Here is a 21,037-nt window from a genome sequence, read left to right as displayed (position 1 = left end):
ATTTTCCTCCTAGCCTCTACCGTGCATGCATGTGCCACCGGCCCCGTGGAGAGAGCACACGCAACTGAATCACAGCATCAGTGCTGCGGAAACCTTCTCATAAACACAATTTATTACTCTTTAAAAAGTAAAAGTTAGAAATCCATGCCAGCAGATTTCTTGTTGCACCAGCAAACAGGGAGACTTCTGTCTTGACTGGTTTTCCCTTTTTATAACCTCTCCATAAAATTTCTTGGAAAAGCTCTGTTTCAGGTCACAGCCCTTGATTTTAGCAGAGCTTTTGAAGAATCCGTAACAAATTTTTTGAGAAAACAATCCATGACTGTAATGAGGTGAAAACTGAGAGGAAAAAAAACACAAGATTTTTAGTAAGATCATCAGCACTGGCACAACATGGAAGAGTTTGCAGAAGCTTTCCCTTACCTTTTTGGTTTCATTAGATATACAGAGCAAAACCTTGGGGATAGGTGAGTTTTTACCTCATAAAAGCTTTCATACTTGCTCACCAAAACTCAGGGAGCGTGGTGGTGCTCAGCTCGGGTGCAGGCTTTGCAGCGTGCTGCTTTTTTCCTCCAGAAGCGATGCTGAGGGGGTTGGTGCCCGGAGGTGAGCTGAGCACATGTTCTGTCCCCTTGAGCTTTCCTCAGCTTCATCCCGGAAGGACCTTGCTTGATTTGTTACAAGAAGCTCTGCCTCCTCTGCATTATATTAGGGACTTCTGTCAAGAATTGCAATGAATGCAGCACTCGTTAGCTGTTGGTTGACTAATATGAGATTTTTACTCCCTCTTTTTTTTTTTTTTTTAAGTTCAGCTACTGAAAGTAATAAAGGATGATTTCTATAAGCTGTGCTTTATGAAGCTCTAAGGATTGCTTGTCCAATGAAGCAGCTGCATCAATTATTTGTTCCCTTCTACCCCCTGCTGTAGTGCCAGAGGTATATAATACTTGGAAATCCCCACTCTGAGAGTTAACGTATCAGACGTGCTAATCAAGTCATGCCAGATGGAGTTTATAAATAAACTACACTGCATTGTGTATTCTTAAAATTTAAGCATCAAACATAATTCAATGTAACATTTTGCTAGTTCAAAAAATATAAATAAATAAATAAACAAACAACAATGAAGCAAACAACAACAGCAACCAAAATACATATCGCTCCTTCCTTGATTCTGGATTGTGGGGTTGCATCCAATGGCAACAATGTTGTTAGTTGGAAAACAAGGAATTGTATAAAAGACTGTCAACCACTAAAAATGAAATGACATCCAAAGTTGGTTCTCCCTGAGGAGTGAACAAAATGATCTCACGAGCCCCAGATAACCCCCACCTACCTTTATTTTCTAACAGCAAAATAAGCGGTGAGCCATCTCTGAGGACGCAGAAGGGTTTTTATTTTACATTGTCTCATGACTACCGCATATCTTCAGTTAGGTTAGCGTGTTGTTCCTAAGTGTTGCCAGACCTGGTTGCCCATGTCAGACTGTCATCTAGCCGTGACCGCTTTTGTGTGCTTTAGAAGATGCCAGGTAGATCCTGTCCTCTCCCAAGAACAATGTACCTGTTCTTCGTGGTCATTCCTCATGCCAAGGGACACTTTTCTCCAGATTTCAGCAAGGCAGTAGTAAACTATGTCATTGCTGACTGCTCACTGGGGTGTGTGGGTTATTAATCAGAATAGAGGAGTTTTTAAGGATGCCACTTGGCCATGGACTTGTCATTCTTCCCGTGTCATACTGCTCATATCCTACATCCCTGCTCCAGGCTGCTGGCTTCTCCTTCCCAGACATCATCTCAGCCTTGTCTTTAAGTAGTATTGGTCATCTTTTCTTTGTCTGACTCATTCAGTTTCTGCATCTTTAACTACTCCTACCTTGTGCAAGTGCTGTTGTGACACATAAGCACTAGGACAATTTGGGATCCTGGGACAAGTCATTTCTGACCTCTGCACAGGGGCCTTCAGGTTGAAGAGAATCGCAGGAGGATGTTGTGAGGCAGCTTCAAGGATGCAGACAATGATGTGTGCTTAAATGCTTCGTGTAGGCATTCGGTGATACTCTACACAAAGACTAGATGCTTTATTAAATCCTCAAAAGCATGAATGTGATATAACTATGTATTTTTTGTTGTATCTAACTGTAGATAATGTAACCTTCTCCCCTACCCTATTTGTAGTCACCAGGAAAAAAAAAAAAGGATCTCCACTGTGTTCTTCTCCAATCTCTGATAGGTTAGAAATCTTTTTTCTCATGTGAAAATAACACACAAGCATATTGGTCTGTACATTTTATTAAGCGTTGCATGAAATTCCTGGGTAACAATTTGTTCCAGAGCAGAGGGTCTGAAAAGCCTTGCTGTAGCTTTGCTTCATGAAACAGCTGCTGGTGCTCTGAGTCGGGTGGGTGGATGTGTGTGCTGTGCCGAAAAGGAAGAGAAATTCTAGTCAGATGTCAAAGCAAAAATAGGAGATTTTAGAGATTTAGACTGGGTGGAGGAGGTGGGAAACCAACTCTGCAGAGATGTTAATTACCTCAGGAAGAAAAAGAGCACAATGGAGTAGGTGTAGCAGGAGATTTGCTTAATAGAATTCACATCACTGTGAACCCACTTTTGTTGCATTTAGACAGGTTCTTGGTGAGGACTTTACAACAGAAATATTTTAATAGAGGAAAAACAGTTATTAGTCTTTTTATCTGGGGGGGAAGGTATTTTTACATCTCTTTTCATAAAGGAGGCCAAAAGCTACTTCCACATCCAAGTCATGCATGTTTTTTGTTTGATTTGTTGCCTTCTGGGGTTAAAAGTGAATTATGCTGGGGATGGAAGGTGGATCTCTAGGGGAAAAAAAAGCTAAATGCAGCTGTAGAAACGTCCCTTTTCCACACAGAGCAAGCAGCAGCAGCAGCACGTGAGAGGTGTTACTCACAAAATGTGAATCTCCTCTCTGTAGGGGGAGTTCAGGCTGAAAAGGAAATGCTTTGGACTGCAACAAGTCCTCTACAGCTTCTGAGGAGCCCTGGCGTCCTTCTGGTCGCGGCGTGTGTGAATCGCTGCGCTTCCCTTTCCACTCCTGCCTCCTTAGCACTGTGCAGTTATGGAAGCTTTTGAAAGCCATGGATGGGTGAAATACTTGCATCCTGGTTAACTGGGTAGAACAGAAATTCTTGAAAAGCAGCGGCTGGCCTGGCCTGCCAGCACTGTGGGGGTACAGTGCTCAGTGGCTGGAGCAAGAGGCTGGCAGTGGGTGTCCCGGCAGCTCCAGGGCCCCCAGTCATGTCCAAGTGATGCAGTGGAGCAGGAGGAACAGAAACACTGAGAATTTCAGTGGTCTTTTTAACATGTTTATGATGCTTCCAATCTACTAAACCCCTACCCTCAGCCTGTCCCAGGTGAAGCACCACCTATGTGGCAGATGCAGCAGATAAAGCAAAGCTAGAACATGTGCAGATGCTGCTTTCTGTTTTCCCATGCCTTTTTTTTTTTTTTTAAGGCCCTTCTACAAAGGCTTAGCAAATAGGGTGGGGAGAGAGATTTCATCATATCTGCTGGCCCTGATTTGTAAAACAACCATACTTAATCCTCCTGCGTTACAGGTTCGCTGTTTTGGCCAAAGGCTGTTCTTTCCTCCGTCCCAAGTTCTTGCTATGAGTGTATGAGTTCTTGCTATGAGTGTACCAAGCTGGTGAGGGGTCTGGAGAACAAGTCTTACGAGGAGCAGCTGAGGGAGCTGGGGTTGTTCAGCCTGGAGAAGAGGAGGCTCAGGGGCGACCTTATCGCTCTCTACAGTTACCTTAAAGGAGGCTGTAGAGAGGTGGGGGTTGGTCTGTTCTCCCACGTGCCTGGTGACAGGACGAGGGGGAATGGGCGAAAGTTGCACCAGGGGAGTTTTAGGTTGGATGTTAGGAAGTACTTCTTTACCGAAAGGGTTATTAAGCATTGGAACGGGCTGCCCAGGGAGGTGGTGGAGTCACCATCCCTGGTGGTCTTTAAAAGACGTTTAGATGTAGAGCTTAGCGATATGGTTTAGTGGAGTACTTAGTGTTAGGTCGGAGGTTGGACTCGATGATCTTGAGGTCTCTTCCAACCTAGAAATCTGTGATACTGTAATCTGTGATCTTTGTGCTTCTCCTGGTCCCCTCTGGTAGAGAGACTGAACTGGGGACGCTATTTTCCTTTTAGTAGTGCTGTCCTGGTTAACAGTGCATGTGTCTGTGCGCTAGCTTTGTAGGACTGCAGAGGAGAAGATCTGACACCTTGGGGTCACAGCTGAGCAGTTTACTTATGCAATCTGATGTGCAGGTGCTGCTACAGACTGCAGGTTACTTTTTTTTTTTTAATTTGGAAGGAGACAAAGAGCTCTAAACACCACACAGGTTAGCACCTTCCTCTTGATGTGATTTCACTCGTGTAACGTGCAGTTTCTGCCTCCTTAGGCCAGCAATACATTGGTGAGAAGACATTGCATGTAAGTCTGGAAGTTGTCAGCGGAGATACAAAGCATGGTAGATAGCAAAGGATAGTGCAAATCATGGAAATGTAGGTGGATAAATTCTATAAAGGAGTTGCTGAATGTTTGGGATAGAGGGAGAATTTCTCAGCAAATCCACCCCATCTCCTTGTCTTCGCATCCGGGGTCACAAAGCACTTCTGATTCGTGTCGACTTGGTGAGCTGGAAGAACCTGCTGAGCCTGTGATCGCTGTAGCCAGAGGACTGGCAGCTTCCTTCCCTCTTAATTCTGTTTTTAGACTGAGATACATCTTTACTGAAGATTAGCAGCCTGGTGGGTTGGGGAAATTAAATTTCACAAGGGCTGCAAACTGGAAAGCATATATTGAGAGGTGTGAAAATGAAACGGGGAGGTTTTAATGTAGTGACTTCTTAATGAGTAGATACTATGGTCTTGAGCCTCAGGGCTTTTCTGGAGGTGAGGTTACTTCAGAGTAACAGCTGATGTGATTTTAAAGGGGAAATTTCAGAATAATTCCTAACTTGGCACTATTATCCCAGAATAATCATCAGTGCGGTGTTGTGACACAGGGAGTTTAGGAAGGGACCCTTTAAATACTCGAGGAGTCCCCTAAAATAAAAGGCGGCTGTGTATATATACACTGCTCATAGGGTATGAGCGGTGTGAGCTGCCAATAACAATTTTTCTTCTGCACAGGTCATCGTGTGACCTCTCTGCTTGATTTATTTGGCAGTTTCTCTCCGTGGGAAGGCAGCAAGATGGGTCTGTTACAGCCTCCGAGTGTTCTGCTCTCCACCAGCATATTTGCATTGCTGTTATCTGATGAATATGCCCGGTGTGTTCCTAAACGTCTGGAGTCATTGCTGGTTGATGTAGCACTACCTTGTACTGTGAAAATTCTTCAGTGTCATCTTTAAATAAAAATTTAGATCTGTCAGGATTGTTTTTCTCCCAAAGGAAGTGAAATTAGTATGAGATTTTATTTGGCTCGTGCAGACATATCAGGAATGTTTGCCATCTGATACGCTGGCATCTAGATGAGAGCATAGGCAGATTTTTTTTTAACCACATGTAGACAACGCAGTCAGTGTGATGAATGAGTTTATTATTCTGTAAGGTGCTTATTATATTATGCTCCCCTTTGCCTTTGTCTATAGGGAGAACTCTTTAACCGCTTCAGGGACTGACTGCAGTTGATTAGAGAGCTGCTTGGCTTTTGAATCCATTCCCCTGGATGAAAGTCCACAAGTTTATCCAGTTTTCTGATGCAGCTGGAATCCCGACGTGTGTTATAGGAATGAGGACTGACCACAAAGCTGTCTCATAAGAGCACATTTGAATTGATGAGTGGACTCTTACAGGATTATGGTAATGGATTGCAGGTAGGGGTGGACAGGAGCCGGGGGGGGGAGGCTTCTTCTGCCAGGAGCAGCTTTCAGACAGTGCCCTTGCCCTCCTCCGCCATTCCTCTCAGCTCCTTCTTCCTTTGAAAGACGAAAATTCTGGCTCATCCTTCCATCCAAAAAGGAGACTTTCCTGCTGTGGTTGAGCACCCTTGGTGCGATGGCCACAGACGCCTCCCCTACCTCCTCCCCAGTCTGGAAATGTTGTTCTGGAGAGAGGGAGGAGTGGTCAGGAGCATAGCCCCCACTCTTGAGAGGTTAGCAGGTTTACAGGTGAGGAACTGAGTGCTCCTTCAGTTCAGCGTTACAGCATCTTCCTGCGAGGGTGGTGGGGTGACGATGGGGAGGAGGACCAGGTGGGCAAGTGCAGTGTCCCCCTTCTCTGGACTGTTCCTGTGCAGCTCTGAGTTAATCTCCTAAACTTTTCCTTAGGTTTTCACTTGTCTGCAGGAGTGCAGGATGTCTGGAGTGCCTGACTGACAGAGAGGGTTTGAAAAAAAGGTAGAGCTGGCTTCCAAGCAGTTTCGCTAATTGCAGCTTATTATAAATTTAACAGATGAACTGTCAGTTTCTTGAAGGTGTGTGATCACCACAACCTTTTCTTGGATTCTGCGCTGGCTATAGAAAAAAAATTAACCTCTAAGGTGCTAAGCTAATGCGCTTCATCTCTGTGCTCAATAAGATGTTTCACGGTTTACAATTTGCAGGCTTCTTTATTCTTCTTATCACTTCTATGATAATATTGGGCCGTGGTCTAAGTGATCTCTTTGGTGTGTTTTTTCTATTTGAATTTACTAAATTATTATTTTAGGAGGTATGGAAGAATGTTGCTGTTCTCAGAGGCTGCTTCTCATGGAGGACACTCTTGCCTTTCAATGAGAGGTCATTTTATTACTTTTTTTCCCAAAGATGGCTAATTTGATAGGCACAGGAGGACTGAAATAATACCTTTTATCACTTGAAATTTCTGGGTATTTTAGAGCTTCTAAAATAAATTCAGTAACTCAAGAAAGCAAGCATGTTTAAGTAGTTCATCTGTCTGACGTTAGATTTTTGAGTATACATATAGTACTTTCTTTAAAGTTTTGGGAAAACATCCTGATTTTTCTGGGTTGGTGGTAGCTTTCCCTCCCTTTCTTGTGACTCATTGTATCATACAGTCCTCCTATCGTCATCCTCCCTTTGAATTGTCAAAACCATACATAAAGTCTTTGACAGCTTTGATTTTCTTTTAATTTAAATCTCTGCAATTGCGCTTAGATTTTATATTGGCTGCATTTCTGCTGTGTGACTCAGCTAGAACAGAGCACATCTGGGCAGCTTTCTTTATGCCTCCACCTATGAGACAGCCACCCAAAAACAGGTTTCGTCTCCAAAAGCTCATTTCTATACGGTATGTGTAAACCAGCACTGGTTGAAGAAGTATCACCTCTCTCCCTTCTCGTCCCGATTCTTCCCATGAAAAAAACAAAACAAACAAACAAACAAAAAAAAAAATCACCACCCTACTTCAGGAGCATCAGCCACCTGGCCCTGCTCTGCTTTGATCCTTTTGGTTGAAGCTTTCAGCGACAATGTTTTCAGACTGCTTTTGAACTTGGTCTGAAGCGACTCATTTTGCATGAAAGTCATTACCTGTGCTCGTGGCAGGATGTTTGTTGGAAAGTGACGGTGCAAAGCAGGGGGAACCACTGAAGTTGAACAAGTTCTAAGGAAGAAAATAAAAGCATCAGCACAGGGGTCAGAAGTTAAGGAGGGGATGGAGGCAAGGAACGCTCTTTCTCTGTTAAATTTAATTCACACTTTTTGCTAAATGTAAGAGAGAGTTTAAGAAAAAAACTGCTCAGAATACATAGTAAATGATGTTGCCAGGATACTTCCTGATCATGTTAATTAAACTGTCCCACGGTTTTGGCTTAATTACTGCATAATTTGCATATTGGAAATGATGGTGCGCGTTACCGAAGAAAGCTTGTGTTCTGCTAGGAGGAAAAACATTGTGCAGAAATTCATTTCCAAGGGAAGGAGTCTCTAGACTCATATAACGATGTATCTGGAAAATAAAGTTACGATTTTTGATAATGAACTGGCATATATCTCATTCCTTTTTGTACGATTACATTTGATGCTTTTTCTGCTCGGTTCCTGAGAGACCTTGTCCCAGTGGCCTTCCTCCTGTTGGCTATTTCTTTAATTACAAGATCCAGTGCTGCTTTCAAGGCTGCTGAACCAGATATTAGTTAACTTGTGTAAAAGTGGCAGAATATTTATCTTGAAGACGCCCACATTTGAAACTGCATATGCATTGTTGGTGACGCACTTTATAACCCTCCCAAGTTAAGCTCATTGTTAAGCTATCAGTTTCTCCTTGTCTTGATTTTTTTTTTTCTATTTCCCACATGTGTCTGGCATCCTACATGTGGAGGCCTGAGGCCGGATGGGGAAATGCAGAAATATCTCCTTGCTTCTCCAGTTCGGAGGCAGGCGCTGCTGGTGGGCACCAGGCTTGGCGCCTGGCCAGGCAGTGGCAGTGGCTGCATGCTCCCACACTGAGACTCCAGCTTTGAAATGCTGAAAAAAAGTGGATTTTGAATCTGCATTTCTGCCAGGGTGGTTTTATACCTCCTGCCCCTGCTACTGCTTTGTGTTCAGTGGCGTTCCTGCAGTGGTGTTAAACTGCAGGACCATGATGGTACTTTGGAAAAAGAAGATAAGAAAAGATCCAAATTCTTACATCCAGGAAGACGATATATGAAACTGTTTGTTTCGGTAAAAATTCTTTGGAATGCAGCAATTTCCCAAGTCAACCTGCTAATTGCTTTGAATGATGTTGTTGCTAGGATATACATTTCCGATGTGGCTTCTGCTTTTTAATCCTTTTTTGATCTGTTTCTAAACAGGTGATCATAAACAGTACAATCACACCGAACATGACCTTTACTAAAACATCACAGAAGTTCGGTCAGTGGGCGGACAGCAGAGCAAATACTGTGTTTGGTTTGGGCTTTCCCTCCGAGCAGCAGCTGACCAAGGTAACGGGGCGCGGGGAATTTCTGCACAGGCTATTTTGTTTGCTAAGAGTGAAGAATTGCATGTATCCATCCCACCTCTTCCAGACTGGATGTTTCTGCATGTCCTTTTCATCCATGGAAGTTGAGTATTTCCTATATTTTTCTAGCGTCTGTATGTATAGAAGCAGGCTGTATTGCAAACTTCATGGTCAAAACCATAAATTAAATCGGATCACTGACAGCAGTACTGCTGTGGTGATCTTGATCTCTTGCCCAGTGTGGCTGAAAGCATTTGTGTTTCCAGATGTTTGCAGAAACAATCCAACTCTGAAGTATTTTGTGGCATCTCCCTGGCCTATTTGCTCATTTCTGCAGAGAGCGGCACTAAAAGCAAAGTGAACCACCCCTGTCCTGGGACTGCTGGCATTCAGCCATTGATTTTGGCCCAAAGCTGCTGGATCCTGGCGCTGGGCAGGGGATGGTGGGTGTGGGCAGAGCTGGGGGATGAGCAACCAGGGAGCTGGTCTCAAGTGTGGGACCAGGGCTGCAGCCCCCAGAGCTGCAACCCCTGGAGCTGCACCCTGACCTTGGTATTAACGCAGCGCTGCTCTGGGACAGGGACTGGCTGCAGCAGCAGGCTTGGAAAGTGTAGGGCTGCCTCTTGTAATGAATAACCAGCAGTTCAAAATACACTCTCTGTCATTAGATTAGTGGTCTTGCCAAGTGCTCATCAAATGGCTGAGATGTTTTTTTGTTCATGCAACAAAAAAGCATTACTTATCTAGCACATAGCTGACACTTGAAGCATGGCTACTTGGCACCAGGTTTTAACAGTTAACTAAACATTGTGTCCTTGGGCATGGCACACAGTCTCTCATGCTGCTGTCCTCTTGCATGCTTTGATTCAAAAGGAAGCCTGAGAACAAGAAGTTTCTTGTAGTGTCTCAAATAGCAGAGGCAGGCCACTGCAATTCAAGGAAGACTTTTAATCAATTGAATTGCTACAGGATTTTATTATTCTAAAAGTATCTTACCAAGTTCTTGCAATTTCCAAATAACTGGATTTTTTTTTCAAGCGTTTCTTAAATGCAAAGCATAGTTTACTTTACATGTTATTTTATTTTTGGACTTGAGACGTCCATAAAGGTGGCTTGGCAATAATCTGCTATCCTGGGTTGCTAAGGCCAGCCTATCAATCACATGCAGAACTTTCTAAAAAAGGAGATGTTGGTGACAGTTATGTTTTATGATTCTTAGACTTAATCAAATGCAGAGGAGTGCTCAGTTCACCTGTGGATATTCTCCATTCCCATGACAAAGAGACATTTATAATAGCTAAATAAGCAGTATGGGAATATGGGAGGGTTAAAGTAGACATAGGGCAATAGTTGGTTTTGAGTAGCAGATAAGCATGATACAATGCCACATTTGGACACCAAATGAAAGAATTAGCACCTTTGGAGGTCCTTGCACCCTAATGAGAGATTTTGCCATATTCTCCAGGACTGTCCAAACACACACCTAGAATAAGTTTAATGCTGGTATTAGAAATACCAGCCACAATGCTGGCCACTACGATGTGGGCAGACAGGAACGGATCTGATAAAAGTACTGTGTGGGCACAGGGGCCTCAGGAGCAGCTGTGCTCCCCTCCGGATCCATTTGCACATCTATTTGCACGGTGTGACCTGCTGAAGGGCCTGTTGCCAATACTACAGCCTTCTACTTGCAGGAAAAGCTTTCAAAACCAGCAGAAAGACTGTTTCTGGCCAGAATATTGAAGAGAGATGGCTTAAGGGGCACTTCTGAAAATGGCTTAAAATGATCTATTAAAAAAAAAAAATCTGACGGCTGTCTGTCTGGAAAATGTTAGAAAATCTGTCTTATTACTGCCATGCAAAGCAATGGGACAAAGATATCCCTTATCATCGTGCTCCTCAGTTTAATTATTAAACCATTAGTACAAAAGATCAGAGACGGTGAAGAGATTAGAGAAGTATAAGTGTATTGGGAATAGTAAAATCAAGTTTCATTTTATTCTGATGTCATTACACTCATAAAAGATACAAATAAAAGCTTGCCAGCTTTACTGGAAATAACTGAAGCTTTTAGCCAGGAGTTAGGAGGACATGCTAAAGCTCCTCTAAACCAGAGATCAATAGCCTGGCTTAAAATAAATAAATAAGTAAATAAAACTGAAGAATATCTGCTGAAAACAATGAATAATAATGAGACATGAGAAGAGGTTAGCATGCCTAAAAACTTCTGCACTTTCAAGCATATTGGCTGGCCTAATAAAAGATAATGCCTCTTTCTAATGCCTTGCCTCCCTGGAGACACTTAAGCATTAATCCATACCTATAGGGACAAGCAGTTCAAATTAAACATGAGCCATTAATGAAAACTGCTTTCAGTGACCTAGTAACCTAATTGCCATTCACATTGACCGGGAGAGTCCCAGTGTTTATAGTTAATGTCCTGCTCGGGGTCCTTTTCCCTCCCTCCAGCACCCACTGCTCCTTTCCCCCTTCCTGCCCCATGCCTCAAAAAGGTCTCAGGACATTACTCAAATGTTGCTACATGAAAATTGAAGCAGGAATCAAAACAGAATTAATGGTGCAGCTGGCCGTGATGAAGAGGCAGGGCTGATGCTGTAAAAGTAGTGATGTGTTTTGCACACCAAGCTGTTAAGCAAAATTTCTGCTATCAGTCAAGGTGCTTTGGCACAGACATGATAATCTGAGGAGCTGAAGGTGGCCAAGGGCATGGGAATGGAGATTTATACAGGTGAGAAGCCCAGCAAACTCAGACTTTGCACATCATAAAGTAACAGCAGACGGCTTCTGGGAAGCACCAGACCTTAAATTTTGATTGATGCATGCGTGTTTTACGCGTGCGGCATGCGGTATTTGCCCAGCAGGGCGCAGGCAGCCCACCCTCGCCCCCAGCCCGACCGTGCTTGCAGTGCCCTTGCTGCGCTGCAGCAAGCTCCCGGCCGCTTTCTGCAGCAAATGCTCTCGTCCCCTGCTGGTCTGCCTGGCACTGAGATATGTATGGGACTGCTGCGGGCGGGAGCAGCTGCTCCACGTGTCCGACACCACCACAATTTGTCAAGAGGAGACATAAATGCCAGATCAGGAGCTTAAAATTTACATGCACATAAATAATGCTTCTTAACGTATCAAATGCTAAGAAGGTCTCTCGCTATATATATATTTCTCCAGGTGACAGGCTGGCTGCAGATTTGAACAGCTTTTAAATAATCCGTGCAATGCACAGTAGCATCTTTGAGTCCCCACTAAATTTCCCTGGCCAAGACTCATAATCACACAGCGCTCTTGTGCTGCCATGTCCTTGGACTGAAGGGCTTTGCAAGTGTTGGGAGCCGCAAATCCATTCTGCGGCTTGGCCTCAGCTTCCTAGGGCAATGGGAGATGCATCAGTAGCCATGATGGGCCACTGACGTGGTGTTTGGCTGGTGTTTCTCCAACTCTGGTCTGTCTTCTGCTAATTCTGGGGAGCTTTGTCTGCCTGAGGACAGGGTGGAGGAAAGGCAAAGTGAAGGGAGCAGAGAAGGAGAAGGAGTGTGATGATTTCTATAGTTGATTTGGGATATTTACATGTGCTGTTTCCTCTTGAGACCACAGTTTTCATTTACAAAATAGAAGACTTTCACTTTTTAAACTAGGATTTCCCATTTTAAAAGCACTCTCTGTTGTTGCAGCGGTTTGATAGCTCAAAGCCAACTGACACATGAATTTTTTCATACCAATTACTTGCCAGTTATTTGCATTTGGGGCAGAGCAAGTCAGTTACTGGAGAGATGGCATCTTTCTGATTTCTGCCAGTGATCAGATACTGTGGTCCTGCCATCCCCCTCACAGACGGCCTCAGGATCGTGGTGGTTTCCGGAACATCTGCTCTGTCAGTGTAGCAATTAGTGTTGGTAACGCTGCACAAGTTTGGGCTGTCACCATCGTGTTTCTGCGCTCAGCAGAATAATCAAGCGAAGGCCTTTAATTTCATAGCAAGCCAAGTGATCCTCTGTAGCTTTCAAAAATAGACTGTGAGTAAAATCTAGCAGTTATTAATTAGCCAGGAATAAAAAAGGAGCAGCAGCAGAACTCTTCATGGACTGCTTCCAAATATATGGGGTAAACAAAAAACAGAGACGTCTTTCACTGCAGATTCTGCTACAGAAGTCTTTACGTTATGACAATGATAAGAATTAAGGGTAATATTTTGTCTCTTAAAGCCAAAGATCTGTCTCTTGAGTTGGTGAAAAACCCACCTACTGGTGCTTGTTTCTAAAAGCAGATGTGTTAAATACACGTGTTGGTAAACCCGGGACATGACTGAAATCTATTGTGCAAAGAAAACTTCATCAGTTTTATATTGAAGATTGGCTTTGTTTAGCCATATACAATTTTTATTGTGGAACTGTGTAAAGCTGTCCTTGTCTTCGTGGCTCACATTATGTTTCACAGCAGTCTCCCGTGTGCTTTATGAAGATAGTTGCAAAATACAATTTTTTGATAGATCACTTCCAATTCTTTTTGTTTTTCATACTTCATATAGACCATGAAGAACCTTCATAATTTTTTCATACTTGCCCATAAAGATTTATTGTAAAGGAGAGACTCAAAAGAGCTCTTTACTATTTGCAAGAAACCCAAGTGTAGAACTTACTGTTGGCACCGTATTTTAGAAATAATCGGTACACTGTAGCCGTTTTGTCACAGTAGGAGATATTTTATGTAAAGTTGGAATTAAATCATGGAAAGCCAAAATGTAAAGTAGATGTTCCTAATGATCTTTATGGAGCTACAGATGTAGTCAAGTCATTTGTGTGTGTAGGGACTGCACATGCCAACAGATAGCAACTAAATACGTTGCATATGCAATTCCAGCTGTTGTACAGAAGACAGCTGTATTCAAGAGCTCCATCTTCACTTATAAGCATCATTACAGACTGTACTCCACAATTCTTCATAAGTGACACCTGAAATTTCACTTGGCTTTGAGGAAGTGCTTGTTCGTGTGATTTAAGAATGTAATGCATGTGTTTGTTGGAAATTTCCACTCTCTGTGTGCTGCACAAAATACAGGTACCTCCACATGTATGTACGATTTCTCTTAGATCAGTTGGAGAAGATTGATTTTATCAGTATTTATAGTCCCAGTATTTTACTGAGAGAGAGCACGCTAAATACCAGCTGTAAATCTAAAAGGTAGAAAATGAGAATAGTAAGTGGATGATTCTTCCCATTCCTTGACTATGTAATGTGATTTTTGTCAGGCTTTTATTTACAATCTTGTTATAAGTGTCCCGAATTATCCGAGGATATAATGTCAGTCTGAGTGAGCTCATTTGCATTCTTTAATTTAATTGACTTGCTCTTAGGAACAGAAGACTGATAATAATTCTTTTACCCAAATATGATTCTATGATCTTATATACTAAACTTGAAACTATGGAATCGTATGTCCTTTCAACTATCAACACTGAGTGAGACAAAGAAAGGGGAAGAAATAAAAACCACATCATACCAAGGGGCACCAATAGCTCCTTTTTCTCTGTGGGATTTTACTATGGTCACCCAGAGCTGCAGAGATGTCCCTCTTTTAGAAACAACAGTGCTGTTCCTTTTGGAAGTACCTCCATGCCAAAGAATTAAAATGCTTTTTCTTGCCAAAAATTTTAAATTATCAAAATTAGTTGTTCACTTCTGGAGATCTATGAACCATATCAAGATAGTAATCTGAACAGTTTAATAGATGGTAAATCATTTTTTAAATCATAGATGGTAAATCATGTCTCCCACGTGCCTGGTGACAGGACGAGGGGGAATGGGCTAAAGTTGTGCCAGGGGAGGTTTAGGTTGAATATTAGAAAAAACTTCTTTACCGAAAGGGTTGTTAGGCATTGGAATGGGCTGCCCAGGGAAGTGGTTGAGTCGCCATCCCTGGAGGTCTTTAAAAGACGTTTAGATGTTGAGCTTAGTGATATGGTTTAGTGAAGGACTTGTTAGTGTTAGGTCAGAGGTTGGACTAGGTGATCTTGGAGGTCTCTTCCAACCTAGACGATTCTGTGATTCTGTGATTCTGTGATTTTAATAAGTATCTTTTATGCTTTTTCCAGTTTGCAGAAAAATTCCAAGAAGTGAAAGAGGCTGCCAAACTAGCAAGAGACAGATCTCAAGAGAAAATTGAGACCTCAAGCAATCATTCCCAGGTTTGTAATTTATCTTTAATACCTGTATGGATACAGGGTAAATAATTTAAAGCTAAATTTTCTAATGGACTGTACCAGCCTCTGGCAGCAAGCTGAGAGTATATCAAATGAAGATTGCCAAAGGTAATTGTCAGCTGCTGGACATTAACATTGTCAGAGGAATATTTTTCATCCATCCATGCTCTTTGCCTTCATTTAAATGTAATTTTTTTCAGCAGTTCTTGAAGTGTTATAACTTCTTTAATAACAGGAGAAGCTGTACATCCTTCGATTTGTACTGATACAAGTAGTTTGGGTCACTAGAAAGCTCATCAGCATAGTTCTGCAACAGACAATAAATAAGATTTATTGAGGTATTCCTTTTTGTCATGTCTAATCTACTTTCGTAGGAGTTCAGTTTGCCAGTGCGGAGGCTTGTTCATGGCCATTGTGTGTTTCATTGCCTAGATGTGATTAATTGAAAGCTGTGGTGCAGAAACAGGCCATGCTTTAGTGAGTAGCTGGAAGAAGCTTATGTTGCAATCTGTATAATATACTTTTTTAGGCAGCACACCTCAATAAAGCCAAGTGCCTCTGTCCAGTGAGAGCTGGGTTTCTTACAAACTGAGGAAATTGAGTGTTGTCCCAGTCTCTCTGTAATCAATTTACTGTAATTTCATGAGCACTGCATTAGCCAAGAATGAGCCCTGGTTCAGTGGGAGCACTTGGCCTGTGCTGGTATTTGGAGGAAGGTTAGATTAATTTTGTTCAGGAAATTCAGCTGTATGTTTAGAAAAAATATGTTGAATATTCACTCCTGCAACCAGCCTCCTTGGTGGGGTCCCCAAGTACAGCTCTAAGAGGCTGACTTTGGATACTGGTGTTTTTTAAAGACTTTGGTCATGGCCTTTATGGTTCTCTGCTGGTTCTGCATTCGTGGTCAGCACCAAGCAGTATGTGAAAGTCAAATATTTGGAGTAGCAGTATCTTGTATATTTTTGTTTGGTCTTTGTGTGCTTTCAGGGGTACCATATTGTTTCATTGTCTTAAGAAACACAAACAAACAAAAACCCTTTAGAAACCACAAGACATTTCAATTAAAACATACAAGATTTTGTATTATTGTTATTATTATTGAACATTTGAATCTTCTGTTTTGTGCATCATTATCATTCTCTCATCCTGTTTAAAGAGAACAGTTTTGCAATTCTTATGGAGGACATTATCTGTCCTGCTCACTCATACCTACTTGCACTGACACATTGACCTGAAGGACCCTTTTTTAGCTGACACAAAGGAAAGCCCACCATCCTCCTGTTGCATGTAGCCATTGCATGCAAGTTGTGCTGCCTTTGGGCTGAGGCAACCCAGGCTGTTTTGCAGGCTATGTAGGAGGCAGAAAGAAGCCCCCTGTTAATCTGGGTGTTGTGCTACAGGAATCTGGACGTGAAACACCATCTTCCACCCGAGCATCTAGTGTGAATGGGACAGACGATGAAAAGGCATCACATGGTGGTCCTGCTGAGACACATCTCAAGTCTGAGAATGATAAACTAAAAATTGCTCTAGCCCAAAGGTGAGGTTCCTTTAATACCTTAATTGCATCGAAATAGCATGCTGTAATTATCTGATGGCTAATGGTATTAACAGAAATTATTCAAATGTAATTGCATTAATTTAAAATGATGCAGCAGAATGAATGAATGAGCAGATTTTAGCAAGTACCTCCCGGTGTCTGATTGGGAGATATTTACTTTTTTCCTGCTCTGGTCCATGATGAGATTAGATCTCTTCCACTCTGGTGATGCCAACTCATACTCCACCTTTGCAGAGTTTTAGAGCTACAGAAATGACACCTAGGAGCAATTACTAGTGGTAACATGGGAAACCAGTCTGCTCTTCCTCTTTGAGTTTGCTATGTCTACTTCAATGCAAGTAGATTGGGATATTTAAAATTGTTAAAGGGAAAGAGCTCCACCATAAAAAGTTGAAGTGAAAAATATAGTTTCACTGGGCTGCTTAGAAGTCTTAGGGGGATGTTCCTGAAGCTGCAGACAATGCCTCTTGAAGTCACATATTTTGCTATTTACTTTGATAAATTATTGGAAATACTGAGAAGCGTAATTTGCTACCACAGTGAAAGCACAGGAGACAGAATATGCAAAGTTGTAACATTAAAATATTGCAATGCTCTTCTGGGATCTTATTGCCTTGCCTGCCTCTTGTGTGTGAATGGAAAGAAAATACATCAGGATCGAGCTACTCTTATATAGCCTTTTAAAAACTAAGGCAGCAGTGACATGAGCAGCGTTACAGAGTGACCAGCTCTAAGGCTGCACATATTACACTTAAAGTACGTCATCTCTTTATGGACATTTCAACAACCAAACCTGTTTGAAATCGTAAGGCTTGCTCATTCTTCCCGCTGAAGACACCTCCACAGGCACGCAGCAGCTGGTGTGGGAGGACTTTCAGAGCCTCCATTCACTCCTGGATCTCTGGCTCTGCACGGTAGCTTGAAGCTTTTGGGGAATGAGTAGTTTCATTCTCCAGCATTGTGTAACACTTTTCTATTTAAGGCTGAGCATAAACAGTTATAAGCAGTTACATGTGGTGTCCACCCCTTGACGTGGCCCATGCTGAAGGATCCCAGCACTGCCTGACAAGGGGTAGCGATGCCCTGCTGCGAGCTCCCATGCACCCAGGCCTCAAGTGCGGCTGGAGTACGGCGAGGCACATGCGGCTGAAGCACCACAAGGCACAGCTCTCACCTCCACAGGGCAGCAGGGAATGTGCTCAAAGCCAGGGTAAAACCCCTGCTTGCAGACAGCAGAGATCCCAGGTGATGGCTTAGCTCAACAGCCTGCCTTGGCTGCAGGACTGCTGTTCCAGAAGCACAGGTCTCTGTTGCTGGGGTTGGTGGATCCCTCTGTATTGCCAGGAGTCAAATCAAGGCTTATGTTCTCCTTAGGTGGGTAATCACTAGAGGCAGTTACATATATCTGAGGATGCTTGATGTTATGTCAGCATACGTGTGCCGCCAGTGGGTGAGTTTGTAGACAGGCAGAGAGTAATAACACAGGATTAATGCTCAGTGCACCTAATGGCGTCCTGTCCTTCCCAGTTCCTCCAACGTAAAGAAGTGGGAGACAGAGCTGCAGACGCTGAGGGAGAGCAACGCCAGGCTGACCACGGCGCTGCAAGAGTCGGCCGCCAGCATAGAGCACTGGAAGAAGCAGTTCTCAGCCTGCAAGGAGGAGAACGACCAGCTCAGGAGCAAGGTAGCCCCGTGCTGGCTGCAGCGAGGGGGTGCCAGGGTACCCTCATGCTCTGTTCTTTGTCAGCGCCAGCAAGCCAAGGCGCAGCGGTTTTGTTTGATGGGAGTAGCCAAAAATAGTGCCAACACTGAGATGCAGCCATCAGGTTCAAATTTGTGGTTTTTAAGATGTGGATACAAATGTCTGTTCTGGAGAGAAGGTGTCTGTAGTGAGAGCCTTAAATGAAATTGGGAAAGTTGTCTCCAGGGCACTTTGAACGCTGTTATGTGCTCCCCTTGTCTCACCTGGGGCAGAGCACGCACATCTCTTTGGGTTAGTTACTCCTTTCATTACTCTTTCTCTAGCATTTCTGCTGCTTTGTCTCTTCATGTGTGTTGGGGGACAGACGCTGTCTTTGAAAGGAAAGCTGTCCGGGGGAGCTAAGGCAGCAGGCAGGGGAGTTCAAGGGGCTGGGATCAGCAGGAGGACACGTGCTGCTGCGTCACATGGAGCTCCCAGCCTCTTGGCTTGAGCAACTCGGTGTCAGCTGGGTTGCTGGCCAGGGTGATAAAGGTGGTAAAAGTAGGATTACAGCTGCATACGTCTTTCAAAGCTCACTTCAACGCTGCCAGAGGGTGAGTGAGCAGAAGGAATGGTCATGGCGTGGTTACCCACATGAGGCCAAGCTGAGAACCACGCAGCAATAAAGCCAGGCCTGGCAGTGGGCAGCAGGGACAGGAGCTGCTGCAGCAGGGTGCAGCCAGGGCTGGGCTGAGAGCCCGGTGCTTCGGTGCTAACGCTGAGCACATGTTGTCCAGAAACCTGCAAGAGGGCATCAGCAAAAGCCTACTCCCCTCCATTATAGAACACATTTCTCAGTAGTGTAGCGATAGGAGTGAGCATCAGCTGAAACAGAGAACAGCTGAGAAGTTTAAGTTCAGATTTCTAAAGCTGCAATTTAGAGTATTCCCTGGCACTGCTCCTCAATAACACCGTGCTGTCTGCCAGGAGCCAGTGACAGCCCCACATAGTGATGGCACCAGCCTGAGCACGGGGGAGCTTGGTTTCCAGGAGCATCACTTGCAGGGATCACTTCACTCTATCCATCTCAGACTTCTTCAAAAAAGCTGCATCCTTTCCCTGTCTGCTTATGTGGATCTCCGGGATGTGGTGTAGAGATCAGGTTGTATCAGTCTGCTGAGGATTTTTGTTTGCTTAGTGTTTGCTTTCAAGGAAGGAATTTCATATCTTTTTGTATGTCAGTAGGCTGCAAATAGTATTTCAGCAGTGACCTGGGCTGTCTGTCAGCACTGAAATTCCCCACAAAGCAACCTTTTCCCCAGGCAGATATTCTCTGCCTATTTGCGTGTATTTTAGGTGTGCATAGTGGTAATTCAGAGATCAAATCGGAGCTATGTTAGCTGATGTTACACGAACAATATTAATAGCGAGATGATTTGGGTTCCTCCATCCAGCTTCTTTTTGGGTAGGGGAGAAGTGAAAGCCTGGAACAGCATGTTGTAAGAAAATAGCCTAAGTTGCAGTGTAGCTTTTTACTTTTCTGTATGGTTGCAGAGAGTTGTCCCCACCAACATTACCCAAGGAAATATGCCGCTTCCCAGTAGCTGTAGCCGAGATATGAAGAGATTATCAAAGCACCACCTTGCTACAGCTGCAAAGTCACCACGCCAGAGACTAGCCAGACCGTGCAGCAGCACTGTTTGTACAACACACTGTCTCTCTGCATGCAGAGAGGTTTTTCTCAGCCTTTCCCCACGCAGGTCCCTCCTCACCAGGCACTCACATCGCCCCGCCGCAGTGCCCTGGGAAGCTCCTTCCCCTTCATTAACTGGGTCAGCACTTTTTGCATATTGCTCTACCTTCAAATGAGTGAAGTTATAATCCCAAAGCAGTGTGAAGCTAAGAATTAAAATACACACTTTAATGAGCTGGTCCATCAGCCTGTGGGAAGTGCAGCTCCCAGGAGCGATGTCTGGAGAGGGGGAAAAGGAGGCACGAGAGGAGTAAAGCTTGTCCCTGGGCGATGGAGCAGCAGGGCAAACACTGCTCCCACTTCTGCCAGCAAGGGTTGGATGCCCTGTCCCTCTTACTGCAGCCAGAATGACAAGCAAACCCTGAGGAGGCCAAACTGGGAGTGTAGGAGAGATTTCTTCTCCTTTCTATGTTGAGAAGGCCCACCGTTACCATCCTGTGCAGGTTTCACAGAAATGAAGTGCAGATTTTATCCCCAGCCCCACTTAGATTAGCAGCTCAGTGTTTTGCACATCCTTGAGTAATTATATGAGATACTGTGCGTGAGAGAGTAAACACAGCCCCAGGGCTCCCTCATGGATGTGTACATGGACTCTTTCTAAGGCAAGAAACGATGATTTTGTTGCAGTAATCAAGTGCTATGATCTAGGAAACAGAGCTATGACAGCTAAATTTGTCCACGCTTCCCTGTGCTCGGTGGAGCAATGCTTGTTCACATCAGCCATGATCTGCCCCAGACTTTCAGAAAACTGACTATTTCACCTGTTGTCTGACATTTCTTAAAGATCGAAGAACTAGAGGAGCAGTGCAATGAAATAAATAAAGAGAAGGAGAGAAATGCACAGCTAAGCAGACGTCTCCAGGAGCTGGAAACAGAGCTTCAAGACAAAGAGCTGGTAAGTGCCAT

General features: G+C 43.7%; 1 protein-coding gene across 1 annotated transcript in view; it reads left to right on the top strand.

Annotated features, from left to right (window-relative positions):
* The window catches only part of HOMER2 (homer scaffold protein 2), a 54,856-nt gene that overhangs the window by 29,077 nt on the left and 4,742 nt on the right, over window positions 1–21,037 (top strand). Inside the window, exons 3-7 of the mRNA XM_080607726.1 lie at window positions 8,776–8,907; window positions 15,029–15,121; window positions 16,537–16,676; window positions 18,225–18,381; window positions 20,916–21,026. Coding sequence (XP_080463852.1) covers window positions 8,776–8,907; window positions 15,029–15,121; window positions 16,537–16,676; window positions 18,225–18,381; window positions 20,916–21,026 — 633 coding nt within the window. The remainder of the gene's footprint in view (window positions 1–8,775; window positions 8,908–15,028; window positions 15,122–16,536; window positions 16,677–18,224; window positions 18,382–20,915; window positions 21,027–21,037) is intronic.

Source organism: Anser brachyrhynchus (genome assembly GCF_964034855.1).
Source record: "Anser brachyrhynchus genome assembly, chromosome: 11".
Classification (NCBI taxonomy): Eukaryota; Metazoa; Chordata; class Aves; order Anseriformes; family Anatidae; genus Anser; species Anser brachyrhynchus.
This window is presented reverse-complemented; position numbering and strand designations above follow the sequence as displayed.